Below are 26,678 nucleotides of genomic sequence, written 5' to 3'. Positions count from 1 at the left end.
TTAGCTGAATGAAATTTTCACTCTGCAGCGGAGTGTACGCTGATATGAAACTTCCTGGCAGATTAAAACAGTGTGCTGGACCGAGACTTGAACTCGGGACCTTTGCCTTTCATGGGCAAGTGCTCTACCAACTGAGCTACCCAAGCACGACTCACACCCCGTCCCCACAGCTTTACTTCTGCCAGTACCTCGTCTCCTACCTTCCAAACTTTACAAAAGCTCTGAGTTCGAGTCAGTCCGGCACACAGTTTTAATCTGCCAGGAAGTTTTAATATGTTAGCTGTTTTTTCTGCAATATGTTCATTTGAGAATAGTATTTCTCTCTACAGAGCAGAGACACAAATAATAAAAGTGTTTTTTATTGTTCACAGCCACTCTTCATAACTACAAAGTAATGATAAAAAGTTTAAAAGTATGTACAGAGGCACACTGTCCCCTATCTTAATGACAATAAAGTAATGATTAATTAAGTATAAGTATGTTTAAAAACAAAATATTTGCTTTACTACATCACTGAAATGAAGTTAAAATAAAAAATAGGAGTGGTATCTGATTTATAAACTTTTAACAACAATATAATAAAAAAATCTAAATTATGCAATTTGTTGGTCCACTTGACACAGCATGAGAATCCAATCACTGAAATAGAGAAAATAAAAACATTAATTGGAAACAGATGTAATGATGCAAGCACAAACATTATACAAATGCTCTAGAAATGCACAAGAGGAAAAAGGGTGAGAAACTACGCTGATATTTCGGTCAATGTTATAATAAATGTATAAACCAACAAACTTAACTCCTCTATTCTTTTCATTCAAAAGAAACTTCCTCCAGTTTACAAATTATTTTAAGGAATATTCTACTAATGATATCAAAATTTCAGAAGTATGGGGATAATCCAGGAAGTAATGGCCATATAGAATTAATAAATTAAAGAAAAATATCTTATTAACAAATATGTGTCACTTCCAAATTGAAAGCTTATGTTGTTTCTCTAAATCACTGTTTCTCTAAATCGCTGTTTCTCAAACATTTTTGGCAGTGGAAGTCCTTTGAAACACTAAGTCTTTTATGGAGCCATAAAATAAGCAAAACCTGGTTTTATGTTCATTCTTTAATTATAAGCATTTAATGAAAATCATACAAAAACAGGTACACTATACAATATTGACTACAACAACAACATACAAAACACAAAATAACACTATGCACCTCACTGTAACGCGATAAAATTGTTTTCATTTAATGACAGGTATGAAGTAGTTTTATATTTTTGACGAACTGTGTAACATCAGGTTTGACAGAAGAGAGTTGAAGAGATATGTCAGGTCCAGCACCAGTCTATTGCAGTATTTTGCCTTGTTAGCTGGATATGCTGAGAATCCTGTTTCACAGAAGTATGTTGTCAGTAACAGGGGAAGAGCAGTCAGAACCTGTGTGGCAAGCTATGGATATTCATCAAGAACCCTGCACCAAAGATAACTAAGTGACATTATTTTGAACAATGATTCCATGAATCTGATATCATTTCTAAAAAGAATTCATTCCTGAACCCATGAATTCATTCTCAGTTTTGTACTCTGTTCTTCAGGAAAATACATCTCAAAAGATGCCCACATATTGAGAATAACTTGTTCCAATTTTTCACGCATTTCTTTCGGTAATGCTTTTGGCTCATCAACAAACACATTTCATGTTAAAAAGCTTTGTAGTTCTTTCTGTTGCCAGTACAAACAACATAAAAATCTAATTTTTAAATGTAATTTTATTAAGGTGGTTAGTTTGTTATTAAGTATTGAAAACTGTTGTCCGTTTTCCTTGTGGAGACAGATTTCATTCTTTTTCCATGTATATCTGCCAAAAAAGCTAGTCTGAATACTCCAAGTCACATCGCTCAAACGATCTTTTAATTGCAAAGAAATGTCACTCATAAAAGCTTGTAATTCAGCTCTTAATTTGAACCATCTTCTAAACATTTTACCTTGAGATAACCATCTAGCCTTGATGTGGAGCAATAGTTTTTATGTTTGCTCCTATAATCTTCACACAATATGGAAAACAACTGCCACTGAAGACAGCATGATTTAACATTATTGATTATTTTTACTGCTTCATCAAGAACCAGTTTTAGAGTTGATGGCATCTTCTTTATCACAAGTGCTTGTCTATGCAGGACACAATGGCTGGAACTACAGTTTGGTGCTTTAATTTTTATTAGCGTTGCTGTTTTACTACTCGTTCCTCTGCCCCATGTGTACAAATATTGATACAATCGTTCCAAAAGAGATGTTTTTTTTATTATTATTTTTTAAATAAAATTGTTAATCATAATCAAAATTTCTCTTCTAAAGCGTTAATTGGCAGCAATGTGCGTGTAAGCAAGTTGTTTTTGAGCAAATGCTCATAAGGATCTCATACAATTATCTGCAAGATGTTCAGTCCAGCAACATCTTTCAATTCATGCATTTGCAAGACGAATTTGTTGTGTTGAAGGCAAGCTATTAATTCTGTTTAATGTAGCTTGTGAGATAGTTAATTGAGTGTGAACCAATGTCATTCAAAAAGGGTACTGTAGAAAAATGCTTTGCAAATTTTTCATCAAGTATACATTGTGTTAAGTCAGCCACACATGGTTTTATTAAATTGTCAGCAATCCTGTGTGGTTCATCCACTTGAGCTATGTGATAGTTGAACAAATACGATGCCTCTGTGTCTTTTTCACTCAGTTTGAGTTGCATACTTAACAGTTTCTTGACTTCTTAATAATTGTCTTTTCATACATATAAAAAATTCTTCATTCTTGCAAATGGGTCAGTATAGATTTTCAAATGTCAGCACATTTAGCACGTACCATAGAAGTATTTCAAAGTAGGTTGCTATGTAACATGCAGAGAGGTGAGCCATAAGACTTGACAAACTCGAAATTGATGTAAGTTTCATCATACTTTCCTTGTTTCACCTTCAGTAAGCCGTTTGTAACAGGACTGCCTCCAAGAACCAATTAAGCCTCAGCTACACATAAAAATATTGTAAAACATTCGAATATTGCAATTTGATGCTAATTACATCGTGTTTAGTAAGGAAGTTCTGGTTAGAAGCTAAACAGAAAGCTCACGACTACATCAGATTCAAGTATACTTAGTATCCAGACTCTGTAATTAGTAGGAATATTTTTTGTTGACACTGAAGCCACTAGCTAGCCAAATTCTGTAATGACCACCAATGTTAACTCTAATTTATATTTGTCTCATTTCTGTTTGGATTGTATGCATTATTTAATCAAAGATTGCAGTGTAATAGGTCAACAATGTAAAATATGTGCAACATTGTTCATAATTAGAGAGAAATTATGCAGTACCTTTATTATAAATGTAAACATTTTCAGCCCTAGCAATTATTTTGAACCATGAAGCCACTATTAAATAGCAGCATGTTTAATTTGTAAATCCATATTATGTTAGGAAAGTAACACAACTTATATTTTGCTTATAAATTAATGAAATGTAATCTGCATTGTTCGTTCCCATATATTATCTTGTTTCAGGCTTCTAAACAGTTTATTTCACAAACTACCTATACATACAAGTACTCATCAGGAAAAAATGTACCTAAGTTACGCTGTACAGTTTCTATCTGTGTATTAATTTTCTACAGTAATTTTGTAAATTTACATCTTAAACAATTCTATTGACTGTTATTAACAGTAGATATAGATGTGCAATAGCACTGTAATTATGCAGACTGTAGCCAATTTTCAGAGAGTCAAGATGTAGTCAGTTTGAAATGCCAACTGTTCATTGCTGCATGTCACCTACACAGAAATAAAAAAATCCATTGCAACTCCTGAACTTTCGTTGATGATTTCCACAATGTGGCAAGATTGCCACAATTTCTTACAGCAAAGCAGATATGAAGATCTAAAAGTTGAGTATCAGATTCTACTGCCTAGTTTACATCACCCAAGACATTTTCATTCTTATCAGTTTCAGTCCAAAATTTCAGTACAAGCATATCATGTTCTGTACCTGGTGGAGGTTTGTCTTTTATTATTCAAAGGTGGATAGATCACGTAACTAATGAGGAGGTATAGGATTGGGGAGAAGAGAAGTTTGTGGCACAACTTGACTAGAAGAAGGGATCAGTTGGTAGGACATGCCCTGAGGCATCAAGGGATCACAAATTTAGCATTGGAGGGCAGCGTGGAGGGTAAAAATCGTAGAGGGAGACCAAGAGATGAATACACTAAGCAGATTCAGAAGGATGTAGGTTTCAGTAGGTACTGGGAGATGAAGAAGCTTACACAGGACAGAGTAGCATGGAGAGCTGCATCTAAAGTAGTCCCAGGACTGAAGACAACAACAACTCAATTAGATTTGAAAGTTAACATTACTATTTGGCAGTTTCAAATACTTATATTTATTCAAATTCCCAGCAGTAATGTTACACTTTAGATATCTTACTGCTTGAAACCATGGAACATGAAGTCATTACATCAACACCTTGAATCTCTCAGTCTTGAGCAGAAATCTTTGAGGTTGATGCTGCTCTTCCAGGCAAATTACCTTCGAATTCTGGAGGCAGGATTTTATTGCAATGCGTTAAGCCAACACTCCATTCTATCTTTTAAAATCAACATTTTAATTTTACAATATGAATAATATCACCACAAAACACAATCTTACAACTGCAGTGATTAACAAACACAAATTAAATATGCTGCAGTCCAAGAGCAATGACCAGATTTGCTGAGCTGAAATGGACTGTGCATCACAACCACAAACTGAAATAGGAATTACACTCTAAGCTGGATGGTGTGAGTGTATATAGCATCAAGTAGTGAAGCATAGCAGTCGAATTGATATTACTCTTTGAGGTGTTTGTGGAAGGGGTGGGGGTGGGGACAAAGCATCAGCACAATTGCTGTGTGTGTGTGTGTGTGTGTGTGTGTGTGTGTGTGTGTGTGTGTGTGTGTGTAGTGATGAATATTGAGTCACCACATACCTAACTGTACAAGCTAAATTTCTTTGTTTGTAGTTTTTGATTGTAGTTTTATCTCTCTGCTAGTCACCTCATTTACGGCTATTATGCACCGAGAGAAAAACTATCTTTTCTAACACCAACAAAACATGATATGCTGTGCTCTTTAAATTGATATTATTTTGGCAAAGTCATTGCAGAGGCCTTACGGAGCACCATGGCTCCACTGAGCGCACTTTAAGTATCTCCACTGTAAATAATTACATCCTTTATCTAAGAATACTTGCCCAAAAGCCTTAGAAATCTCAAATCAGAGTAAACTGCTGTCCGTCCATTAGGCCTGCTGTTTACTGAGTTATTCGTCTCTGAAACATTTGCTGCCTAGGGATGCTTCTGAGATTCATAAAGACAGAAACTCCCAAGAACAGGGTCCACACTGTAGCATACGTAATCAAAAAGCCCGTCTAAATTGATCAATCAAATGTTTTGTTCCAGCAGCAGTGTGAAGGGGCACAATACCATAAAAAAATTTCCATGTTTGTGAAACCTATCTTTTACCAAAAGAAGTGTATGGAAATAACTGTTTACCATGATGTCAGGTTTTGAGCAGTTCAGGCGTTTCCAAGATGGCCAAGAGGGCACTGAAGATGATTCACACCCAGGACACAGTTCAACATCATGGAAATATTGGCAAAATAGGTAATCTGATTCAATCTGACCATCGGTTGAGTATCTGATCGACTACTGAAACTGCAAGAATCAACTAGTAATGGGCAAGGAAAATTTTACATAATCAATTTAAAATGAGAAAGTGTGTGCAAAACTGGTGCTTAAAATTCTCAAGATCAAACAGAAAAGAGCTTGTGAAAACGTCTGTACTGACACTTTGAATACCACTGAAAATCATTCTGATTTCTTGGAAGGAGTGACAACATGTGACAAATCTTGGTTTTTCACTTGTAATACAGAAACTAAGTGCCAATCCATGCACTGGAAGGGCCCAATCTAAAACCAAAATGCAAAGTGATGATTATTGTTTTTTCAATATTCATAAAAATGTGTGTCTTCACTGAGTTCCCTGAGGTCAAAACTGTTAATCAACATTACTATCTTGAGGTTCTTGTTCAACTTCATGAGGAAAAAAAGGAATGGGTCAAATTGTGGAAGAACAAGTCATGGGTTCTGGATCATGACAACACAGTGACTCGTGCTACACTGTCTGTTAAGAGGTTTCTAGTTAAGTACAGCAGCCCAGTGTTAGACTACCTACCTTATTCGCCTGCCCTAACACCATGTCACATTTAATAAGTTCCCCTAGGTCAAATTTGCATTAAAAGGAGCAGGATTTCAGACCACTGAAGCAATATGCATCATTAAGGAGCTCATAGAGGAAGGCTTCCAGCATTGTTTCCATCAATGGAAAATTCGCATGGAGTGCTGTAGGAATAAGGAGGAGATTATATTGAGGGTGACACTAATTAAAAACATATGTTTTTGAAATAAAATAATTTACAGCAGCAGGTTCTTTATTTTATAGCCACACATATTGTACTTTTATATGCTTCTGGAATGAAATAAATAACAGCATTCTGGTTTCTTTAAAAGTATTTTCACATGCATGATAAAGTTCTGTAAACTATTTGCACTTGTCCAGTGCGTGTACACAGGTTGATACGATCACAAAAATCATTTGTGACAAAGCTGTGCTGCTACACATTAGATATCCCTTGAACGTAGGCTTAAATATACATTTCGGAGGATATTTAGAATACAATTTGTTCAATAGTTATCAGTTATACAATAGTTATCAGTTATATACAGGAATATTAGATTTTAGTGTCTCATCTATGATGAGGTCACAGAGACAGAGTAAGAGCTCGGATAAGACAACACTGGTACAGGGAATTAACCATGGTCTAGTCAGAGAAACACTCATAGTGTCTTAACAGTGCACCACCTTTCTCAGTGCCAACGGCAGTAATTTTTTATTGTTGCGATAGTTCTGTCCACCTCTGTAACTGAACTGTCAGTACGGCTGCCAGCCAGGCAGAGGATCTGGGTACAATTCCCAGTACCAACGGAGATTTTTCCTTGGTGGGAGGAGTGCACTTAGCTTTGTGCTGCCAACTGAGGAACTACTTGACTGAGAAGCAGCAGCTCAGGTCACAAACATTGACAACGGCCAGGAGAGCAGTGTGCTGACCCTGTGCCTCTCCATACAGGAATCTACCTTTTTTTTGTCATTTATTTTTTGTTGGTTACTTTTCACTGTCTTCTTAATAACTATCATCTGTACCTCAAATGTTCCTGTTGTCTTATCATTCTTCTTTAATTTTCCCCCTTAGTTGAGATGAGCTGCTTATTACATTGATGTGTACTTTATCATCAAATGAAGATCACTATGAGAGTTTTAAGACCCAATGGTTTCTGCTTCACTGTGTACTTCCAATAAAGATGTGCAGTAGCACCCATTGTGAGATGCTGTCACAAGTTTCAACAATGTGTGACTATTAGAATAGCAAAGAGACTTACATTGAATTCAGTCAATGACAGCCGTAGTGTAGAAATCAGTGTTCACAAGTGATACTTTTATTATTTGAAAGTGTTTCTGAATTTAAATCATTGCCCTCAGCGATGTTCTTGGTAATGACAGAATCCATCGCCTTATTTTTGAACAACCTTTTGCTGAGTCAGGGAATTCAGAAGTGGGAACTTCTCTTGAATACAGAAGTCTCCTCATCATACAACATTTTGAGGGCGATAAGGTGATTAAACTGGACATCAGTTGCACCTACCAATCTTGGGATTGGAATGGCACCCATCTCTAAGATCTTAGATGATGTTCCATCTTAAGATGATTTAAAATCAATAAGTACCATGCCATATAATCAGAAAGAGGAGACCTGATCTTTATAATCCTTTCAAGAATGACTAAGAGATTTAATAAAGTCATGTCAACATTTATATTTGTCATCATAATTTATGACAAAAAGTGGATGTATGAGTGTAACTGAGAGGCAAGATGGTAGCTATGCATATGCAGTCTCACTGACAGAGCTCGTACAACAAGTGAAGAAACCAAGGAATCCAGGAAAAAGAATGGTGTGTACTTTTTCCTCTGAATTTGAAGACACCACCTCAATCCCACTTGAACAATGTACCTTACTTGCTATAGATTAGTATCCTTATTGTGTGGTCATTCAATTTTCAGAAGATTCCACAACAGCGATCAAATGTAGGTTTGTGTGGCATATATTACCATAACAATCTACCTGCTCACATAACAACCAGCACGTAAGCATTTCTTGAGGTGTCTAGAATCCAGTCATTCCCATGTTCACACTATGACCTAGATTTTGCTCCATATGATTTCTTCCTTGCCCCAAAAGTGTGATAAACCATTAGTGGGTTTCACTTCAAGACAATCTACATTTGTCCATGATACATTTCTGAATTACTTCGCAAAGGAAGTGCACTTCACATGTTGCTTCAGTGATAAACTGCTGCATACATCACTAAGTAGACTATTTGGAGAAAATATAAAGGTTTCTTTTTGAAAAGATCACATTATTTTCTGAAAACTTTCTAAGTGATTCTCCTACAGTGCTTTTTAACTTCTGTTTATAAATTCCATATGCTGTAATTTTGTTCCTAATGTAAGTACGTTCAGAATTTTCCCTGTTCTCCTTTTTCAGTAGAGCTTATTTTCATTGCCCCACTTCCCCTACAGAAGTGTCACTTCATAAGCCACAGACAACACTACATAACCAAAGGGTCTCATAAAAACAAATTTTCAGCAAGAAATCACACTTACACCATCTCTTGTAGAAATTTCCACATCAGCCTTTGAGTTCTGTTTACAACCATCCTTTCAAGTTTATACACCAGCACTATGCAACAGCAACAGCCACTATTGCTATGAACAACAACACAATGACTATCCAGTAACCTGGGGGAAAAAAAAAATTAAACCAAGACAATATTGTGACACTTTTTAAAAATGAATGCTCATGTTTTTGACACTTCTATAACGTGTGGTATATACACTATCATTTATAGAATAATGCATTGTATAAGAATAGAATGAACATTTAAGTGTCTTAACATTTCAAATGCATCAACATTGAATAGACTGAAATATCAGAACAATATGGGACGTGATTTTGAACTTCTGCAACTTAAAGTTCTAGCCTTATATAAATTAAACCTTATTTAGATGTTCAGGTACAAATTGTGAAGAAAGGAAGTTAGTGCTGCTCTTAAATGGAGTCTGTGATAATGCAATAATATGTAACAGTACTTAAGCAGAGTGTTTAAATATTTTGAATGAGATTAGACACATTGTGGCTTTACATGTCAGAATAACATGATTGGAGTGAGGGCACTGCATTTGAGCATTCCATCAAATGAAAGTATAAGGCTTGCAAGAAGAATCTGATAAGGCCATACAAACAGTGAGCTGAGTTGATAGAAGCACAGTTGTACAGAAATCTCCATGTACAATGATCACCCAGGCAGGTTACATTGAACACTGTGGTCGAGGCAGCAGATATGGCAAATATTCAGAAATCATTATAGAAAAGTTGTTGTAGATTATAAATACTTTTGAATTAAAGGAGACCACTTACTAAAAAGTAGAAGCATTAAGTTGTCGATAAGCATGAGTGTCAGTCCAGCCAGCAAGACGTAGGCGCAGAGGTGCGTGCATATGCATTTGTGTGTGTGTGTTTTACTGTAGCTCATCAAAAGCAAATGCTGTTTCTTTTGTGTGTGCCTACTGATAACTCAATACTTCTGCTTTTTAGCAAATCAGTGTTTCTGTTTTTCAGTAAGTGCTCTCCTTTAATCCGGAAGTAAGTATTCATGTAACATATGTACGAACACCAAGGTCTGAGCAATCATCAGATTGAGAAACTAGATATCACATTACTGTTAACAAGCTCTTATAAAGACAGTTCTTATGATGAAAAAAGTATACTTGTGATGCTAGTACTCTGGATGCTACTTATGAAAAAACTACTTCGAATTTACAATTTTTTGTGCATTAACAACAATTTATGCAGTAATGTGAAAGCCACTGAGGGATGCTTTCAATTGACTCTAGCATCCATACTACGCACATTTATATATAGCCTCCAGAGGCAAAAGATTATACCAATTTAGCATAAACAATTTTTATGCATGATTTACATATCACCACAAAAAATATTATAATTTACAAATGGCACATCTTGTACAAAGCTGATAGAACTAATTTGCAGCAGGTAAAAAAGTATGGATTACTGTGCCACACTTACACGTCTGACTAGGTGACTATCAAGGTTATACCCACTTCCATCTCAGTTATACCATTTGCAAACATTTAGAAAACTTTCATAGACTTTTACATGGGTAATACTACATGCATCTGCATCTACATCTACATCTACATACATACTCCGCAATCCACCATATGGTGCGCGGCGGAGGGTACCTGTACCACAACTAGCATCTTCACTCCCTGTTCCATTCCCAAACAGAACGAGGGAAAAATGACTGCCTATATGCCTCTGAATGAGCCCTATTATCTGTTATCTTATCTTTGTGGTTCTTCCATGCGAAAAGTAAGTTGGCGGCAGTAAAACTGTACTGCAGTCAGACTAAAATGCTGGTTCTCTAAATTTCCTCATTAGCGATTCACAAAAAGAACGCCACCTTTCCTCTAGAGACTCCCACCCGAGTTCCTGAAGCATTTCTGCAACACTTGCGTGATGATCAAACCTACCAGTAACAAATCTAACAGCCCACCTCTAAATTGCCTCTATGTCCTCCCTCAATCTGACCTGATAGGGATCCCAAACGCTCGAGCAGTACTCAAGAATAGGTCGTATTAGCATTTTATAAGCAGTCTCCTTTACATATGAACCACATCTTCCCAAAATTCTACCAATGAACCGAAGACGACTATCCGCCTTCCTCACAACTGCCATCACATGCTTGTCCCACTTCATATCGCTCTGCAATGTTACGCCCAAATATTTAATTGGCGTGACTGTGTCAAGCACTACACTACTAATGGAGTATTCAAACATTACAGGATACTTTTTCCTATTCCTCTGCATTAATTTACATTTATCTATATTTAGAGTTAGCTGCCATTCTTTACACCAATCACAAATCCTGTCCAAGTCATCTTGTATGTAGGAACTGTAGGAACAGTCACTCAACGACGACACCTTCCTATACACCACAGCATCATCAGCTGATGCTATCCACCCTATTCAAAAGATCATTTATGTAGATAGAAAACAACGGTGGACCTACCACACTACCCTGGGGCACTCCAGGTGATACCCTCACCTGCGATGAACACTCACCATTGAGGACAATGTACTGGGTTCTATTACTTAAGAAGTCTTTGAGCTACTCACATACTTGGGAACCAATCCCATATGCTCATATCTTAGTTAGGAGTCTGCAGTGGGGCACCGAGTCAAACGCTTTCCGGAAGTCAAGGGATATGGCATCCGTCTGATACCCTTCATCCATGGTTCGCAAGATATCATGTGAAAAAGGGGCGAGTTGCATTTTGCAGGAGCGATGCTTTCTAAAGCGGTGCTGATGCATGGACAGCAACTTCTCTGTCTCAAGGAAATTCATTATATTCGAACTGAGAATATGTTCGAGAATCCTGCAACAAACTGATGTTAAGGATTTTGATCTGTAATTTTGAGAATCCGTCCTTCTACCCTTCTTATATACAGGCATCACCTGTGCTTTTTTCCAGTCACTCGGGACTTTACGTTGGGCAAGAGATTCGCGATAAATGCAAGCTACGAAGGAGCCAATGCAGTAGAGTACACTCTGTAAAACCAAATTGGAATTCCATGAGGACCTGGCGATTTATTTATTTATTTTCAACCCATTCAGCTGCTTCACAACCCCAGGGATGTCTATCACTATGTCTTCCATACGGGAATCTGTAGGACACTCAAACTGCGGTATGTTTGTATGATCCTCCTGTGTGAAAGATTTCTCAAATGCTAAATTGAAGATGTGTTTGAATGGAGCTTCAGGGATACTGGGCGGCCTACCTGAGTAATTATCCTTGCTCCGCCTGGGGTTTACATGGTGTGGACCAATTAGATCCCCCAACTCTCATGGGGTCAAAATGGACACGAAAGAAAACAGCAATTCTGAGGAACAAGTTGGGACCTCAGATACCCAAACACTGAGGTTGGAACCAATGAGAAACATCCCTTCAGCTTAACAGGGGGACCTGTTCAAGAAGTGGGAATGGTTAATAAGAAGCTGGACAGGATTAAGATCAAAGACTTGTCTGGGGCTCAGGGGAGGAAACTTCTTACAGAACGAAAGCTAAATGAAGGGAAAGAGTGGCTTCCTAAACAAAAGTGTAAGAAAATAAAAGGGCTTGAGCCCAAGACCTCCAAGAAAGGACTGGCCCCTTCTACATCGAGGGCAGGCAGTAAGAGAACTCCCACTTCTCAGGATAAGCATATCCAGAAAAAGCCAAGGCACGAACTAGAGAAATAGACCAATAGCACTGCAGTCTCAGTTTCTAGGATGGCAGTTATTCAGCAAAACTATCCACTGATCAAGATCAATTGCAACAGTAGAAGCTCATGTAGATGGCGCTCTTTGAGAAGATTTAGAGGAAGGGAGGGGGGGGGGGGGGGACACACACGCTGGTCCAGGGCCCAAATTCAGGAGAGTCTACCTGTATCACGGTGTTCTTGTCTTTGTCTGTAAAGGGGTGGGTACAGTGGACTGGCTTAAGGAAAAAGTGCCCCTAATATCACTGTGGGAGGATGCGAAGCTGCTGAGCTCTTCAAGACCGCAAAGAGATTAATCTGGGTGCCAAAACTCCTTAAGGATACCTCTCCAGAGACTCTGATTGAGAAAATAAGTTTTCAAGACACGGAAGTCTCGACAGAGGATTGGAAGTTAATCAACTGAAAGGTTGCACCAAATGGCCAAACCCTTGTGGTGGAAGTTGGAGAGAAGTCACTGAAGACAATGCGGGAATGGGACCTGATACTATTCTTGGGGTTCTCTTAGGTTGCCATCAGGGTAATCAAAGCCATCAAGAAGCGATAATGACGGCAAGAGGGAGACTGAATGTGCTGCAGATAAATCTGCAACACAGTAAATGGGCACTGCTGCCCTGAGTCATCTTCTGGGAAGACAGGAAATGGATGTAGCCCTGATTCAGGAACCCTATTTATATAAAGGGATGTATCAGCCCTCGGCGGCACTGGAGGTAACCTAGTTTATGCTAGAAATATAACAAACTCCAGAATGTGCATTTATGTAAAAAGTAGAATCCCCTTCATGCTGATGGCAGGCTTTTGTTCTATGGACTTAGTGACCATCAGGATGCGGCAACGCGAGGAAGTTATCACGAGGGAGTATGTAATGGCCTCGGCATACCTTCCTTACAAGAACAGTGCTCCTCCTCCTCAGGAGGTCAGGAGACTGACAGAAGCCTGTGTACAACAGGGCAACCAACTATTGGTTGGATGCGATGATAATGCTCACAACTTAAGAGTGGAGTAGCACCAAAACCAACAGTAGAATTTATTCTAGGTAACAAATTTGAGGTTTGCAATACGGACAAGGAACCTACATTTAGGAATATAAGAAGGGAAGTGGTAATTGACATAACCTTCATTTCCATCAATGATGGGTCGTTATGTCAAACAATGGCATGTGGCTTTAGAGCCATCCTCATCAGTCCACATGTATAGTAAGCTCGAGGTTGAAATGGCCATTCCACAGACCACGTCCTATAGGGACCCAAGGAGAACAGACTGGGAGGCGTATAGCAGGGACCTCAACTCAAGCCTATCGGAAGTCAGTACTTCGACAAGGAATCCAGTAGAGTTTGAGGAAGTAGCATAGGCAGTGAATGAATAGGAATGTATCTTGGTGGAACAACAACCTGAAACCACAGAGGAAACAGGTACAAAGACCCTTGTGAGAAGAAAAGGTCAATGCACAGAATATTGGGAGGCCCTTGTCAAATACAATCTTGTAATTAAGCAAGCAAAGCAGACATCCTGGAAGGTATTCTGTGAGGAGGTAGAGGGTACAGTTGCTCAGGCCAGACTTCACAAAATCCTCATTAGGATACCAACTAATCCAGGAGGAACTTTAAGGAAAGAGGATTTTTGGGGGGGGGGGGGGGGGGGTATACAAGGACAGCACATGAATCGCTGGAACAACTACTCAAGACACATTTTCCTCAATGTACTCTGTCAGACAACATAGATCAGGATGAGATCCCCGTGAGATATCAGTTTTCAGGTATTCGAAGGGAGAACTGGGAATCTGCCAGAGAATGTTTTGACCATCGTAAAATCCAATGGGTGGTGGGAACATCCCAACCATTCAAGTCACTTGGGACGGATGGAATTTTTCCAGTGCTCCTGCAACAAGCAGGAGTGAACTAGTAAGATTTTTACGCAAGTTATTTAGGGTTAGCCCAGAAGCGGGAATCATTCCTAATGCCTGGAGAGCAGTGAAGGTTGTCTTCATTCCGAAGCCAGGTAGAACTAATCATACCATGGCCGAGGATATGAGACCAATCAGTCTGTCCTTCTTTCTCCTTAAATCATTAGAAAAACTGGTCAATGTGCATGTTAAGCAGAGAAGGTTAACTAGGATTTCTCTACACATAAATGAACATGCATACCAACCAGGAAAATTGTGTGAAACTGCACTCCACAAACTTGTTGGGAAAGTGGAGAAACCACTACACTTTTAGGAAATAGCCCTCTGCACCTTCCTGGACATCGAAGGTGTTTTAACAACACAACCTTACAATCCATGGTTAATGCAGCAGAGGTGCATGGGTTGGATACCACCACTTGCAGGTGGATTAGAGCCATGCTTAGTGGTAGAAAGGTAGAAGCCACTGAGATGCAAGAAAAAATGGTAATCAACACCACCAGAGGCTGTCCACAAGGATGGGTCCTGTCCCCTCTACTGTGGAACCTTGTGGTGAAGAACTCATTGTAGAATGAAACTTCTGCCAGGGATATGCAGAATATCTTGTCACAATAATACTTGGCAAATTTTCAAGTACATTCAGAGCTATGGCACAAGGAACACTGAACATTGTGCAAAATTGGTGCAGGAAACAGGATATAAGGATCAGTCTTAAGAAGAATGTTGTAGTATCATTTACAAGGAAGCAGATCCAACACACATATCAGAATCTCAAGCTTCTCAATGAAACACTACCAGTGAAGGGGATAGTGAAATATCTAAGGGTAGCCCTGGATGAGAAACTATCGTGGACCTCTCTCATAAGGAACACCTGTTCCACGGTGAAAGGTATTTTAATGAGTACCAGGAGAGCTTGTGGTAAAAACTGGAGCTTAATCCCCATGAGCATGTACTGGATATACACCAAAGTAGTAAGGCCTATGATCACTTATGGGGCTACAGTGTGGTGGAAAAAGGTAAATCAGCAGGCAGCTGCTAAGGAGCTTGCTGAAGTGCAGAAATTGGCCTGCTCAGCCCTTACAGGCAGAATTAGCAGCACACCCACTGCTGGGATGGGAACCACGCTGGACATGTCCGCATTACACCTGTGGTAAAGATGGAGTCAGCAGCTGGAGAACACAGGATAAAGACTGGCAAAACCTGGAACTCACTGGGGTATCCAGGATCTCACACTAAAATACTGAGTGAGGTACCATAGGTATGGTTTGGGAGATGTCGGCTGACTATATAATAACTCCCAGCTGCTTCAACAAGCTTTTCAGTGTATTAACTGGAAGTAGAGAGCTCTGGGAGAACAAATTTTGACACCATACTGGGAACATAGTCTGGTTCACTGATGGTTCAAAAACAGACAAAGGTGATGGGGCTGGGGTATACGGAGTGCAGCCAAGGCTGGAGAGTGCAGTTTCTTTAGGGAAGATGGCCACTGTGTTTCAAGCAGAAATATCTGCCATCAGGGTGAGTGTGGAGGAGAATTTGTGAAGCTGCTACAGAGGTCGTAGCATTTTCATTTCTTCAGACAGCCAAGCAGCCCTGAAAGCATTGGCAGCCTCTGCAACAAGATCAAAGATTGTGGCAGAATGCCACAAAGTCCTTGTGGAGCTAGGGGAAAGCAATAGGGTAAACCTATTGTGGCTCCCTGGTCACTCAGGGACTTGTGGTAATGAGCAAGCTGATAGAGTGGCCAAGATAGGGGCGATGACACCATTTATTGGACCGAAATCTGTCCTGACAAACACCAGGGCGATGATCAAAATAAAACTATGAGACTTGACAAGAAGACAGCATGTAGAATATTGGGCTAAGATCCAAAATCAAAAACATGGCAATGTATTGATGCCAAAGCCATATTCTAAGAGAAGTCTCTCAATCCTGCGCTTGAACAGGAGAGAAATGAAACTCATGGTTGGACTATTTACAGGCCATGGGAACTTCAAAAAACACCTAAATACAATGGGGATAACAGAAGATGACCCCCCAAATGCAGGATGTGTGGTGTGGGTGAGGAAACCGCATCACATTAGATCTGCGAATGCAAGGCACTGGAGATTAAAAGACACAGAATATTCGGATCAACAGTGTTGCTTGTGTTAGCAATGACAATGCTATGCAAACGCCGCTGCTCTCAGTTATTAAGTGAAGGCTGTCAGTCACTACGTTGTTCATGATGAGAAGTAATATCCAAAATTTGATATCCTCAGTATAATATCGACACTGTAGATCTCAGAATACTGAATTCTCTAATTATTTCTAAAATGGAATCCCCCATGCATATAGCTCCAACCACTACTCCGCATCTGAAGTTTGTTAATTCCAGTTTACAGCCATAAGCATGTCGGAAACCTTCTCACATTAATCACCTGACTACACATGAAAGCTCCGCCAATACACATTCATTTTATATCTTGTGAACATGGTACTACCACCAGCTTTGTATGTGCATATTGCTATCCCACAACTTTTGTCACCTCAGTGTAGTTCTAAAAGCTACAACAAGTGGTCATTGAGCCCTGTGGAAAAACTAACTGGAGGGGGCGAGGGGAGGGGGAAAGCAAACAACATCTGCCGGCGCTTTCCCGCTTGGTAAGTCTTGGAATCTTTATATACAGGCACATGAACAAAACACACAAACACACACACACACAGAATTACTAGCTTTCGCAACCGATGGTTGCTTCTTCAGGAAGGAGAGGGAAAGACGAAAGGATGTGGGTTTTAAGGGAGAGGGTAAGGAGTCATTCCAATCCCGGGAGCGGAAAGACTTACCTTAGGGGGAAAAAAGGATAGATATATACTCGCGCGCGCGCCCGCGCGCGCGCACACACACACACACACACACACACACACACACACACACACACACACACACACACATCCATCCATACACAGACACAAGCAGACATGTTGTCTTTGCCTCTGTACTTCCGCCTCGACTGACATCTCTGCCTGAACTCTTTGCCTTTACAAATGTCTGCTTGTGTCTGTGTATGTGCGGATGGATATGTGTGTGTGTGTGTGTGTGTGTGTGTGTGTGTGTGTGTGTGTGGGCGCGCGAGTGTACACCTGTCCTTTTTTCCCCCCTAAGGGAAGTCTTTCCGCTCCCGGGATTGGAATGACTCCTTACCCTCTCCCTTAGAACCCACATCCTTTCGTCTTTCCCTCTCCTTCCCTCTTTCCTGAAGAAGCAACCGTCGGTTGCAAAAGCTAGAAATTCTGTGTGTGTGTTTTATTTATTGTGCCTATCTACCGGCGCTTTCCCGCTTGGTAAGTCTTGGAATCTTCGTTTTTAATATATTTTTCCCATGTGGAAGTTTCTTTCTATTTTATTCACATCATCATTAATATGAACCCAACAATTACGTTTGTTATTGTCTCTGTTGCATTTCGAAATCTTCTATTCATCTTCCCTTTTTCCGTAATCTACCATACCTTTTATCCTGCCTAATTATACTCTATAATACGTAATTTACTTCCAAACCAAAACCTAAAATTTTTTAACGGTTTCAACATAACCGCTGCTATAAAATCCACTGTTCCAAGTTTACAAACATTTCGTGTAAACTCGTGAATACTATTTCACAGCTTCAGTTCCTTTCACCCATTAAACAACCATCTCAGCTATTTCCAACAACTTTCGTTTTATTTCCATTCCCGTTTTTCCCACATAACCGATAATTTTTTAGCAGCTTCCCACAGGTTTAAACGTTATTATTTCTTCATCAAACAATTGTTAGCCCCATTTTCATTGCCTGCCAGTACATAACCAGTCCTTTGAATACATTTACATGCATTTTATTCAAAACTTTTTTCGAAATTTTTTTTTCGAGACTTTTTCGTAAACTTTTTTCGAAATTTTACTGATTTTCCCCACCCTTTAACATGTTTTGGATACAACACAACTACCTAACCTTTGCACCCATTGTTGTTCACCAACCTAAGTTCAGCACAGGATCAACATAGCTCATCTCAAACCAACACTTCTTCGACTTTTTCACATCTTTATCTCTCCCTACATATATTTCTATTTATTTTCACTTTAACCTCGTATTACCCTTTCCACCTTCTAATACCATGTCACCTCCACAACATCCCTACAATGACCCCATTAAATTTTATTTACATTCCGTCCGCAAACATGCCTTCACCCTAGCCAGATTACGCTCCCATATTTTATTTACTCAGGCTTGTCTGACATTTGGCATTACCCCCAAAGGCCTCACACTTAAAGTTCCCATCTCTGGCTGCAATCCTTCTTTCCATCAGTACTTATACCAGTTCCAAAATGCACAATCCATAGCCCTCACCCACCTAATCCTTCACCTATACATCGACTCGGCCAATGAACACACCCGTCAACTCCTATCCCAAATCAAAGTCCTCAATCTTTCCTCTCCCACATCCACACCGGCAGTTCATAGCATCCTCCTACAGGCCAACCGCAAATTAGAACAGCATGCCACCCTCCACCTAAAAAAACTACCCAATCTCCTGGTTTCCCACCTCCAGAAAGGCAACTCACTCACCCTCCACAACCTTTCCAACAAACCTCAACCTCCTCTCATTGCACATAGACCCAGTCTCTCCCATCTTCTCAATCTCCCACTTCCAGCTCCACTCCCCCCAACACCCCAAAATTCTAGTCAACACAATTTGGAACCACAACACCCCAATTCAGTAGTTAACCTGTCCTCCAAACCTCTCTTCCAATCCGAAACCTCTGTCCTTTCCAAAGGCCTCACCTTCAGCCCCACTCCCATGTTCAACCAAACAGCCCTCATCAAAGATTTACTGTCCTACACTCGTAGTCTCTGCTGGAAATATAACTTTGCCATGAAGAAAAATAATCCTGATCCCACTCCTAATGATCCAACTCCCCAAGACACTATACAAATGGAACCCTGCCTGGAACAGTTCCGTCCTCCATCACAGCAGGACCCACCTCCTCTTCCTCAAAATCACCCTCTCCAAACCTTCCAGGAATTTCTCACTTCCAGCCTTGCATCTCAATCTTTCTTGAAAAACCTTAATCCTACTCCCAACATCACAACAACCAAAGCCCAGGTATCCGTGATCTGAAAGCTGACCGATCCATCATCATTCTTCCGGCTGACAAGGGTTCCACGACCGTGGTACTTGATCGTCGGGAGTATGTGGCAGAGGGGCTGCGGTAGCTTTCAGACAACTCCACATACAAAGTTTGCCAAGGTAATCCCATTCCTGATGTCCAGGCGGAGCTTCAAGGAATCCTCAGAACCTTAGGCCCCCTACAAAACCTTTCACCTGACTCCATCAAACTCCTGACCCCACCGACACCTCGCACTCCTACCTTCTACCTTTTTCCTAAAATTCACAAACCCAATCATCCCGGCCGCCCCATTGTAGCTGGTTACCAAGCCCCCACAGAACACATCTCTGCCTACGTAGATAAACACCTTCAACCCATTACATGCAGTCTCCCATCCTTCATCAAAGACACCAACCACTTTCTCGAACGCCTGGAATCCTTACCCAGTCTGTTACCCCCGGAAACCATCCTTGTAACCATTGATGCCACTTCCCTATACACAAATACCCCGCACGTCCAGGGCCTCGCTGCAATGGAGCACTTCCTTTCATGCCGATCACCTGTGACGCCTACCTAATACCTCTTTCCTCGTCACCTTAGCCAGCTTCATCCTGACCCACAACTTCTTCACTTTTGAAGGCCAGACACACCAACAATTAAAGGGAACAGCCATGGGTACCAGGATGGCCCCCTCGTATGCCAACCTATTTATGGGTCACTTAGAGGAAGCCTTCTTGGTTACCCAAGCCTGCCAACCAAAAGTTTGGTACAGATTTATTGACGACATCTTCATGATCTGGACTCACAGTGAAGAACAACTCCTGAATTTCCTCTCCAACCTCAACTCCTTTGGTTCCATCAGATTCACCTGGTCGTACTCCAAATCCCATGCCACTTTCCTTGACGTTGACCTCCATCTGTCCAATGGGCAGCTTCACACATCCATCCACATCAAACCCACCAACAAGCAACAGTACCTCCATTATGACAGCTACCACCCATTCCATATCAAACGGTCCCTTCCCTACAGCCTAGGCCTTCGTGGCAAACGAATCTGCTCCAGTCCTGAATCCCTGAACCATTACACCAACAACCTGAAAACAGCTTTCGCATCCCGCAACTACCCTTCCGACCTGGTACAAAAGCAAATAACCAGAGCCACTTCCTCATCCCCTCAAACCCAGAACCTCTCACAGAAGAACCCTAAAAGTGCCCCACTTGTGACAGGATACTTCCCGGGACTGGATCAGACCTGAATGTGGCTCTCCAGCAGGGATACGACTTCCTAAAATCCTGCCCCAAAATGAGATCCATCCTTCATGAAATCCTCCCCACTCCACCAAGAGTGTCTTTCCGCCGTCCACCTAACCTTCGTAACCTCTTGGTTCATCCCTATGAAATCCCCAAACCACCTTCCCTACCCTCTGGCTCTTACCCTTGTAACCGCCCCCGGTGTAAAACCTGTCCTATGCACCCTCCACCACCACCTACTCCAGTCCTGTAACCCGGAAGGTGTACACGATCAAAGGCAGAGCCACGTGTGAAAGCACCCACGTGATTTACCAACTGACCTGCCTACACAGTGACGCTTTCTATGTGGGAATGACCAGCAACAAACTGTCCATTCGCATGAATGGACACAGGCAGACAGTGATTTGTTGGTAATGAGGATCACCCTGTGGCTAAACATGCCTTGGTGCACGGCCAGCACATCTTGGCACAGTGTAACACTGTCTGGGTTATCTGGATACTTCCCACCAACACCAACCTATCCGAACTCCGGAGATGGGAACTCGCCCTTCAGTATATCCTCTCTTCTCGATATCCGCCAGGCCTCAACCTCCGCTAATTTCAAGTTGCCGCCGCTCATACCTCACCTGTCATTCAACAACTTCTTTGCCTCTGTACTTCCACCTCGACTGACATCTCTGCCGAACTCTTTGCCTTTACAAATGTCTGCTTGTGACTGTGTATGTGCGGATGGATATGTGTGTGTGTGCGCGAGTGTACACCTGTCCTTTTTTCCCCCTAAGGGAAGTCTTTCGGCTCCCGGGATTGGAAGGACTCCTTACCCTCTCCCTTAAAACCCACATCCTTTTGTCTTTCCCTCTCCTTCCCTCTTTTCTGAAGAAGCAACAGTCGGTTGTGAAAGCTAGAAATTCTGTGTGTGTGTTTTATTTATTGTGCCTATCTACCGGCACTTTCCTGATTGGTAAGTCTTGGAATCTTTGTTTTTAATATATATATATTTATATTTTAAGATTTGTCAAAAATGTAACATTCACTATTTAGAATTGATACTCACCCCATGTTTTATCCTTCTGTCCAACAACTCTTATTTGCCTTGTCCCGTCTACTACTCTTGCATCCGTTCTGTCCATATGATCAGCCAGATCATCTATTACCTCTGTGAAAAAAAGAAAGGTTTTATGTATGGTTTAAAAACCATTCCCATATGGCAATAGTGTAAAATGAGGGTTACTAAGAAGTGTACCCTAGATATACACACTCTTGGCCCTTACACCTGCAACTCCAGTAAGAAAAGGGAGTGACCAAATTTCATTTACTGTGCATATACAGTATAGTGAGAAGAATGCATGAATGAATCTATAGGTGATCTGACAGTGTATAAGATGCAAAATCTAGAACACACAACTGCTATCTCTGGCAGTAACCATTTTCCTAAGCTGTCTGGGCACTGAGCTGAACTAAGATTGGTTGGCAGAAACAGTTCCATCATTCCTTTTTGCTCCAACTCTATGCCAGAGTTCACCTATTGTAGTGGCTAAAAATGAGGGCATGCCAGTGTCTCTGTAATCCCATGACCAGATGAATTCAGTGTATGAGAGATCTACAGGACACACTCGTCAGAAAAACAACCGAACATCTTCTGTAACAAGGTAGGTCAAGACAGCATCGGCATCAAGTGGTCTCGTATTACCTTGCTGAGAAACAACATCACAAATCCTTAAACGTATGTCATAGCCACTGGTATTAATATGTCAAAAATGCAATGTCTGCCACACAAATTATCAGGTGTGTGAGCCAATTACACCCCATAATATCAATGCTATGTCAGGTCTGGCCAAAATTTGCACTCCTAATGCATGTCCACACTTCATGAGTCCAGTAGTATGCCAAAGACTGTACAAGCGGGAAACTTGGGAAGACATGATTGCAACACAGTGTGACTACTTCTAATATGCAAATGTTGCAGCATGCTTTTATCAGTACCCATAGTGCTTATTTTCAACTTTTTATTTTCCCACCAAAGCAACAACTTTACTACTTACTGTAATAATTACATTATACACTGCTGATGCTGTGAGCAGCACTACAGTAAGCTTTACACACAGGCATTAACATTAAGTTACGATGTTTATTAATTTATACACATTTTGATTTTAGAATACGTTATATATATGGTGCTAGGATTCATGATACACACTCGTGTTAGGCAAATTAAAATCCGTTAAACCCAAACACTGGAGGGACTTTCTCAGTTTCATAACAGAAAACTGTTCCCAGACAAATGCTGAACCAAAAACTAAACTAACTTTAGCAGCTTGTCTGTGTAGTCAAGGCTACAGTTCTAGGGATAACATTTTATAAGATTGTTGTAAATTCTTGGATTGGGCAAACAGGTCATTGAACTGGGTGCTACACAGGAGGTGCATCAGCAGCTACAAGCAAGAATGGTCAGACAAATAAATCAAAATCAGTTTTGCACGTGCAAAGTCTTGGAATCATGATGAAATGTTTCAATAGCAGAAACATACTCAGTCATGTCTGGTCCAGAAATTACTGCCTCAAGTTCTGGGAAACATTCCATGTCATGAACATGAAGCTGATTTTTGCACAGGATTAATTTTTGCTTTATATAATAGATCTTGTCAACCATATCTGTTATGAAATCATTCTCCCGTTGCATTAAAGTATGAATGTGTGGTTTCAGTTGCCCGAGACTGCAGACACATGTGTGTCTACTGTTGACAAAGGCCTTAATGGTCAAAAGCTATAATTGTGAGAACTGTTTGTTGTACCTAACTGCGACTCAACATCTCTGCTATATGGTGAGTAGCAACTTTCCTTCTCTAGTATTATTAATATAGTATCTAGTTGCATTTGTAGCACGTAAAGACAAAAATTGAACTAAACTTTCTTAAACTATAGGCATTACTTCAAAAAACATATTCACAGATTTGCTACATATAAGAAAATAAGAAAATATTCAATCCTGTTGACACACATTTGCAGTCAGCTTATCTGCACAATATTTTGATAAGAGGAGGAAATACAATGCAGGGATGCGCTGTCCAGAGGATGCAATGAAGAATTACTATGCATTTTCTAAGAAAATGCACTTTTTTGACTAACAACACGGAAACAAATACTATTAGAAACTTAATACTTCATATTTTCTATGGCTACTTACCATTCTGAAATTCCACTTCATCAGTTATAGCTACAGCAATCTGTTTTTGCCTGGATATTATTTTAGAGAGTTCATCCAGACCCTGGTCTTGTGCTGTAATAACAATAAATATGTATGTTAACAGAATTCCCCTTAAAATAAATAAATGGAAAATTTCATTGCCACAGCTCATATGACATGATACAATAGCCATACTCAATGCATAAAGGAATGAGGAAAGACAACTACTAACCATATAGTGAAAAGTAGTTGTTGTGATGAACATATAAAAAACAACTTGACCATCAAAGTTTAGCTTCTGAACAAGCATTCTTATATGTGTGTGTGTGTGTGTGTGTGTGTGTGTGTGTGTGTGTGTGTGTGTGTGTTGATGTGACTTACCAAACAAAAGTTTTGGCAGGCCGATAGATACACAAACATACACACAAAATTCAAGCTTTTGCAACCAACGGTTGCCTCTTCAGGAAAGAGGGAAAGACGAAAGGATGTGGGTTTTAAGGGAGAGGGTAAAGAGTCATTCCAATCCCGGGAGTGGAAAGACTTACCCTAAGGGAAAAAAGGACAGGTATACACTCGCACACACACACATTTCCATCCGCACATACACAGACACAAGCACACATTTGTAAAAGCAAAGAGTTTAGGCAGAGATGTCAGTCGAGGCGGAAGTACAGAGGCAAAGATGTTGTTGAAAGACAGGTGAGGTATGAGTGGCGGCAACTTGAAAGTAGCGGTCGTTGAGGGCTGGCGAATAACGAGAAGAGAGGATATACTGAAGGGCAAGTTCCCATCTCCGGAGTTCTGACAGGTTGGTGTTAGTGGGAAGTATCCAGATAACCCGCACGGTGTAACACTGTGCCAAGATGTGCTGGCCGTGCACCAAGGCATGTTTAGCCACAGGGTGATCCTCATTACCAACAAACACTGTCTGCCTGTGTCCATTCATGCGAATGGACAGTTGTTGCTGGTCATTTCCACATAGAAAGCTTCACAGTGTAGGAAAGGTCAGTTGGTAAATCACGTGGGTGCTTTCACATGTGGCTCTGCCTTTGATCGTGTACACCTTCCGGGATACAGGACTGGAGTAGGTGGTGGTGGGAGGGTGCATGGGACAGGTTTTACACCGGGGGCAGTTACAAGGGTAGGAGCCAGAGGGTAGGGAAGGTGGTTTGGGGATTTCATAGGGATGAAGTAAGAGGTTACGAAGGTTAGGTGGATGGCGGAAAGACACTCTTGGTGGAGTGGGGAGGATTTCGTGAAGGATGGATCTCAGTTCAGGGCAGGATTTGAGGAAGTCGTATCCCTGCTGGAGGACCACATTCAGAGTCTGATCCAGTCCCGGGAAGTATCCTGTCACAAGTGGGGCACTTTTAGGGTTCTTCTGTGAGAGGCTCTGGGTTTGAGGGGATGAGGAAGTGGCTCTGGTTATTTGCTTTTGTACCAGGTCGGGAGGGTAGTTGCGGGATGCGAAAGCTGTTTTCAGGTTGTTGGTGTAACGGTTCAGGGATTCAGGACTGGAGCAGATTCGTTTGCCACGAAGGCCTAGGCTGTAGGGAAGGGACCGTTTGATATGGAATGGGTGGTAGCTGTCATAATGGAGGTACTGTTGCTTGTTGGTGGGTTTGATGTGGATGGATGTGTGAAGCTGCCCATTGGACAGATGGAGGTCAACGTCAAGGAAAGTGGCATGGGATTTGGAGTACGACCAGGTGAATCTGATGGAACCAAAGGAGTTGAGGTTGGAGAGGAAATTCAGGAGTTGTTCTTCACTGTGAGTCCAGATCATGAAGATGTCGTCAATAAATCTGTACCAAACTTTTGGTTGGCAGGCTTGGGTAATCAAGAAGGCTTCCTCTAAGTGACCCATAAATAGGTTGGCATACGAAGGGGCCATCCTGGTACCCATGGCTGTTCCCTTTAATTGTTGGTGTGTCTGGCCTTCAAAAGTGAAGAAGTTGTGGGTCAGGATGAAGCTGGCTAAGGTGACGAAGAAAGAGGTATTAGGTAGCGTCGCAGGTGATCGGCGTGAAAGGAAGTGCTCCATTGCAGCGAGGCCCTGGACGTGCGGGGTATTTGTGTATAGGGAAGTGGCATCAATGGTTACAAGGATGGTTTCCGGGGGTAACAGACTGGGTAAGGATTCCAGGCGTTTTAGAAAGTGGTTGGTGTTTTTGATGAAGGATGGGAGACTGCATGTAATGGGTTGTAGGTGTTGATCTACGTAGGCAGAGATGCGTTCTGTGGGGGCTTGGTAACCAGCTACAATGGGGCGGCCGGGATGATTGGGTTTGTGAATTTTAGGAAAAAGGTAGAAGGTAGGGGTGCGGGGTGTCGGTGGGGTCAGGAGTTTGATGGAGTCAGGTGAAAGGTTTTGTAGAGGGCCTAAGGTTCTGAGGATTCCTTGAAGCTCCGCCTGGACATCAGGAATGGGATTACCTTGGCAAACTTTGTATGTGGTGTCGTCTGAAAGCTGACGCAATCCTTCAGCCACATACTCCCGACGATCAAGTACCACGGTCGTGGAACACTTGTCCGCCGGAAGAATGACGATGGATCGGTCAGCCTTCAAATCACTGATAGCTTGGGCTTCAGCAGTGGTGATGTTGAGAGTAGGATTAAGGTTTCTTAAGAAGGATTGAGAGTCAAGGCTGGAAGTGAGAAATTCCTGGAAGGTTTGGAGAGGGTGAT

The 26,678-nt window shown here is 41.1% G+C and overlaps 1 protein-coding gene across 4 annotated transcripts in view; it reads right to left on the bottom strand.

Moving 5' to 3' along the window:
* Positions 1 to 343: 343 nt before the first annotated feature.
* Positions 344 to 26,678, bottom strand: part of LOC126354666 (syntaxin-8) — a 64,576-nt gene continuing 38,241 nt past the window's right edge. For 2 of the 4 annotated variants that reach the window (XM_050004453.1, XM_050004452.1), the window contains 4 exons: positions 23,991 to 24,083; positions 21,861 to 21,962; positions 8,795 to 8,929; positions 550 to 639 (listed from right to left, as the gene is read on the bottom strand). In XM_050004453.1, coding sequence (XP_049860410.1) covers positions 8,871 to 8,929; positions 21,861 to 21,962; positions 23,991 to 24,083 — 254 coding nt within the window. In that variant the 3' untranslated portion in view covers positions 550 to 639; positions 8,795 to 8,870. Of the gene's footprint in view, positions 640 to 8,794; positions 8,930 to 21,860; positions 21,963 to 23,990; positions 24,084 to 26,678 lie in introns of all 4 variants that reach the window. The other 2 variants (XM_050004451.1, XM_050004450.1) reach the window with 1 other exon arrangement.

Source organism: Schistocerca gregaria, chromosome 3 (assembly GCF_023897955.1).
Source record: "Schistocerca gregaria isolate iqSchGreg1 chromosome 3, iqSchGreg1.2, whole genome shotgun sequence".
In the NCBI taxonomy this organism is placed as follows: domain Eukaryota; kingdom Metazoa; phylum Arthropoda; class Insecta; order Orthoptera; family Acrididae; genus Schistocerca; species Schistocerca gregaria.
Note: the sequence above shows the minus strand (reverse complement) of the source record. Positions and strands in the feature narration are given on the sequence as shown.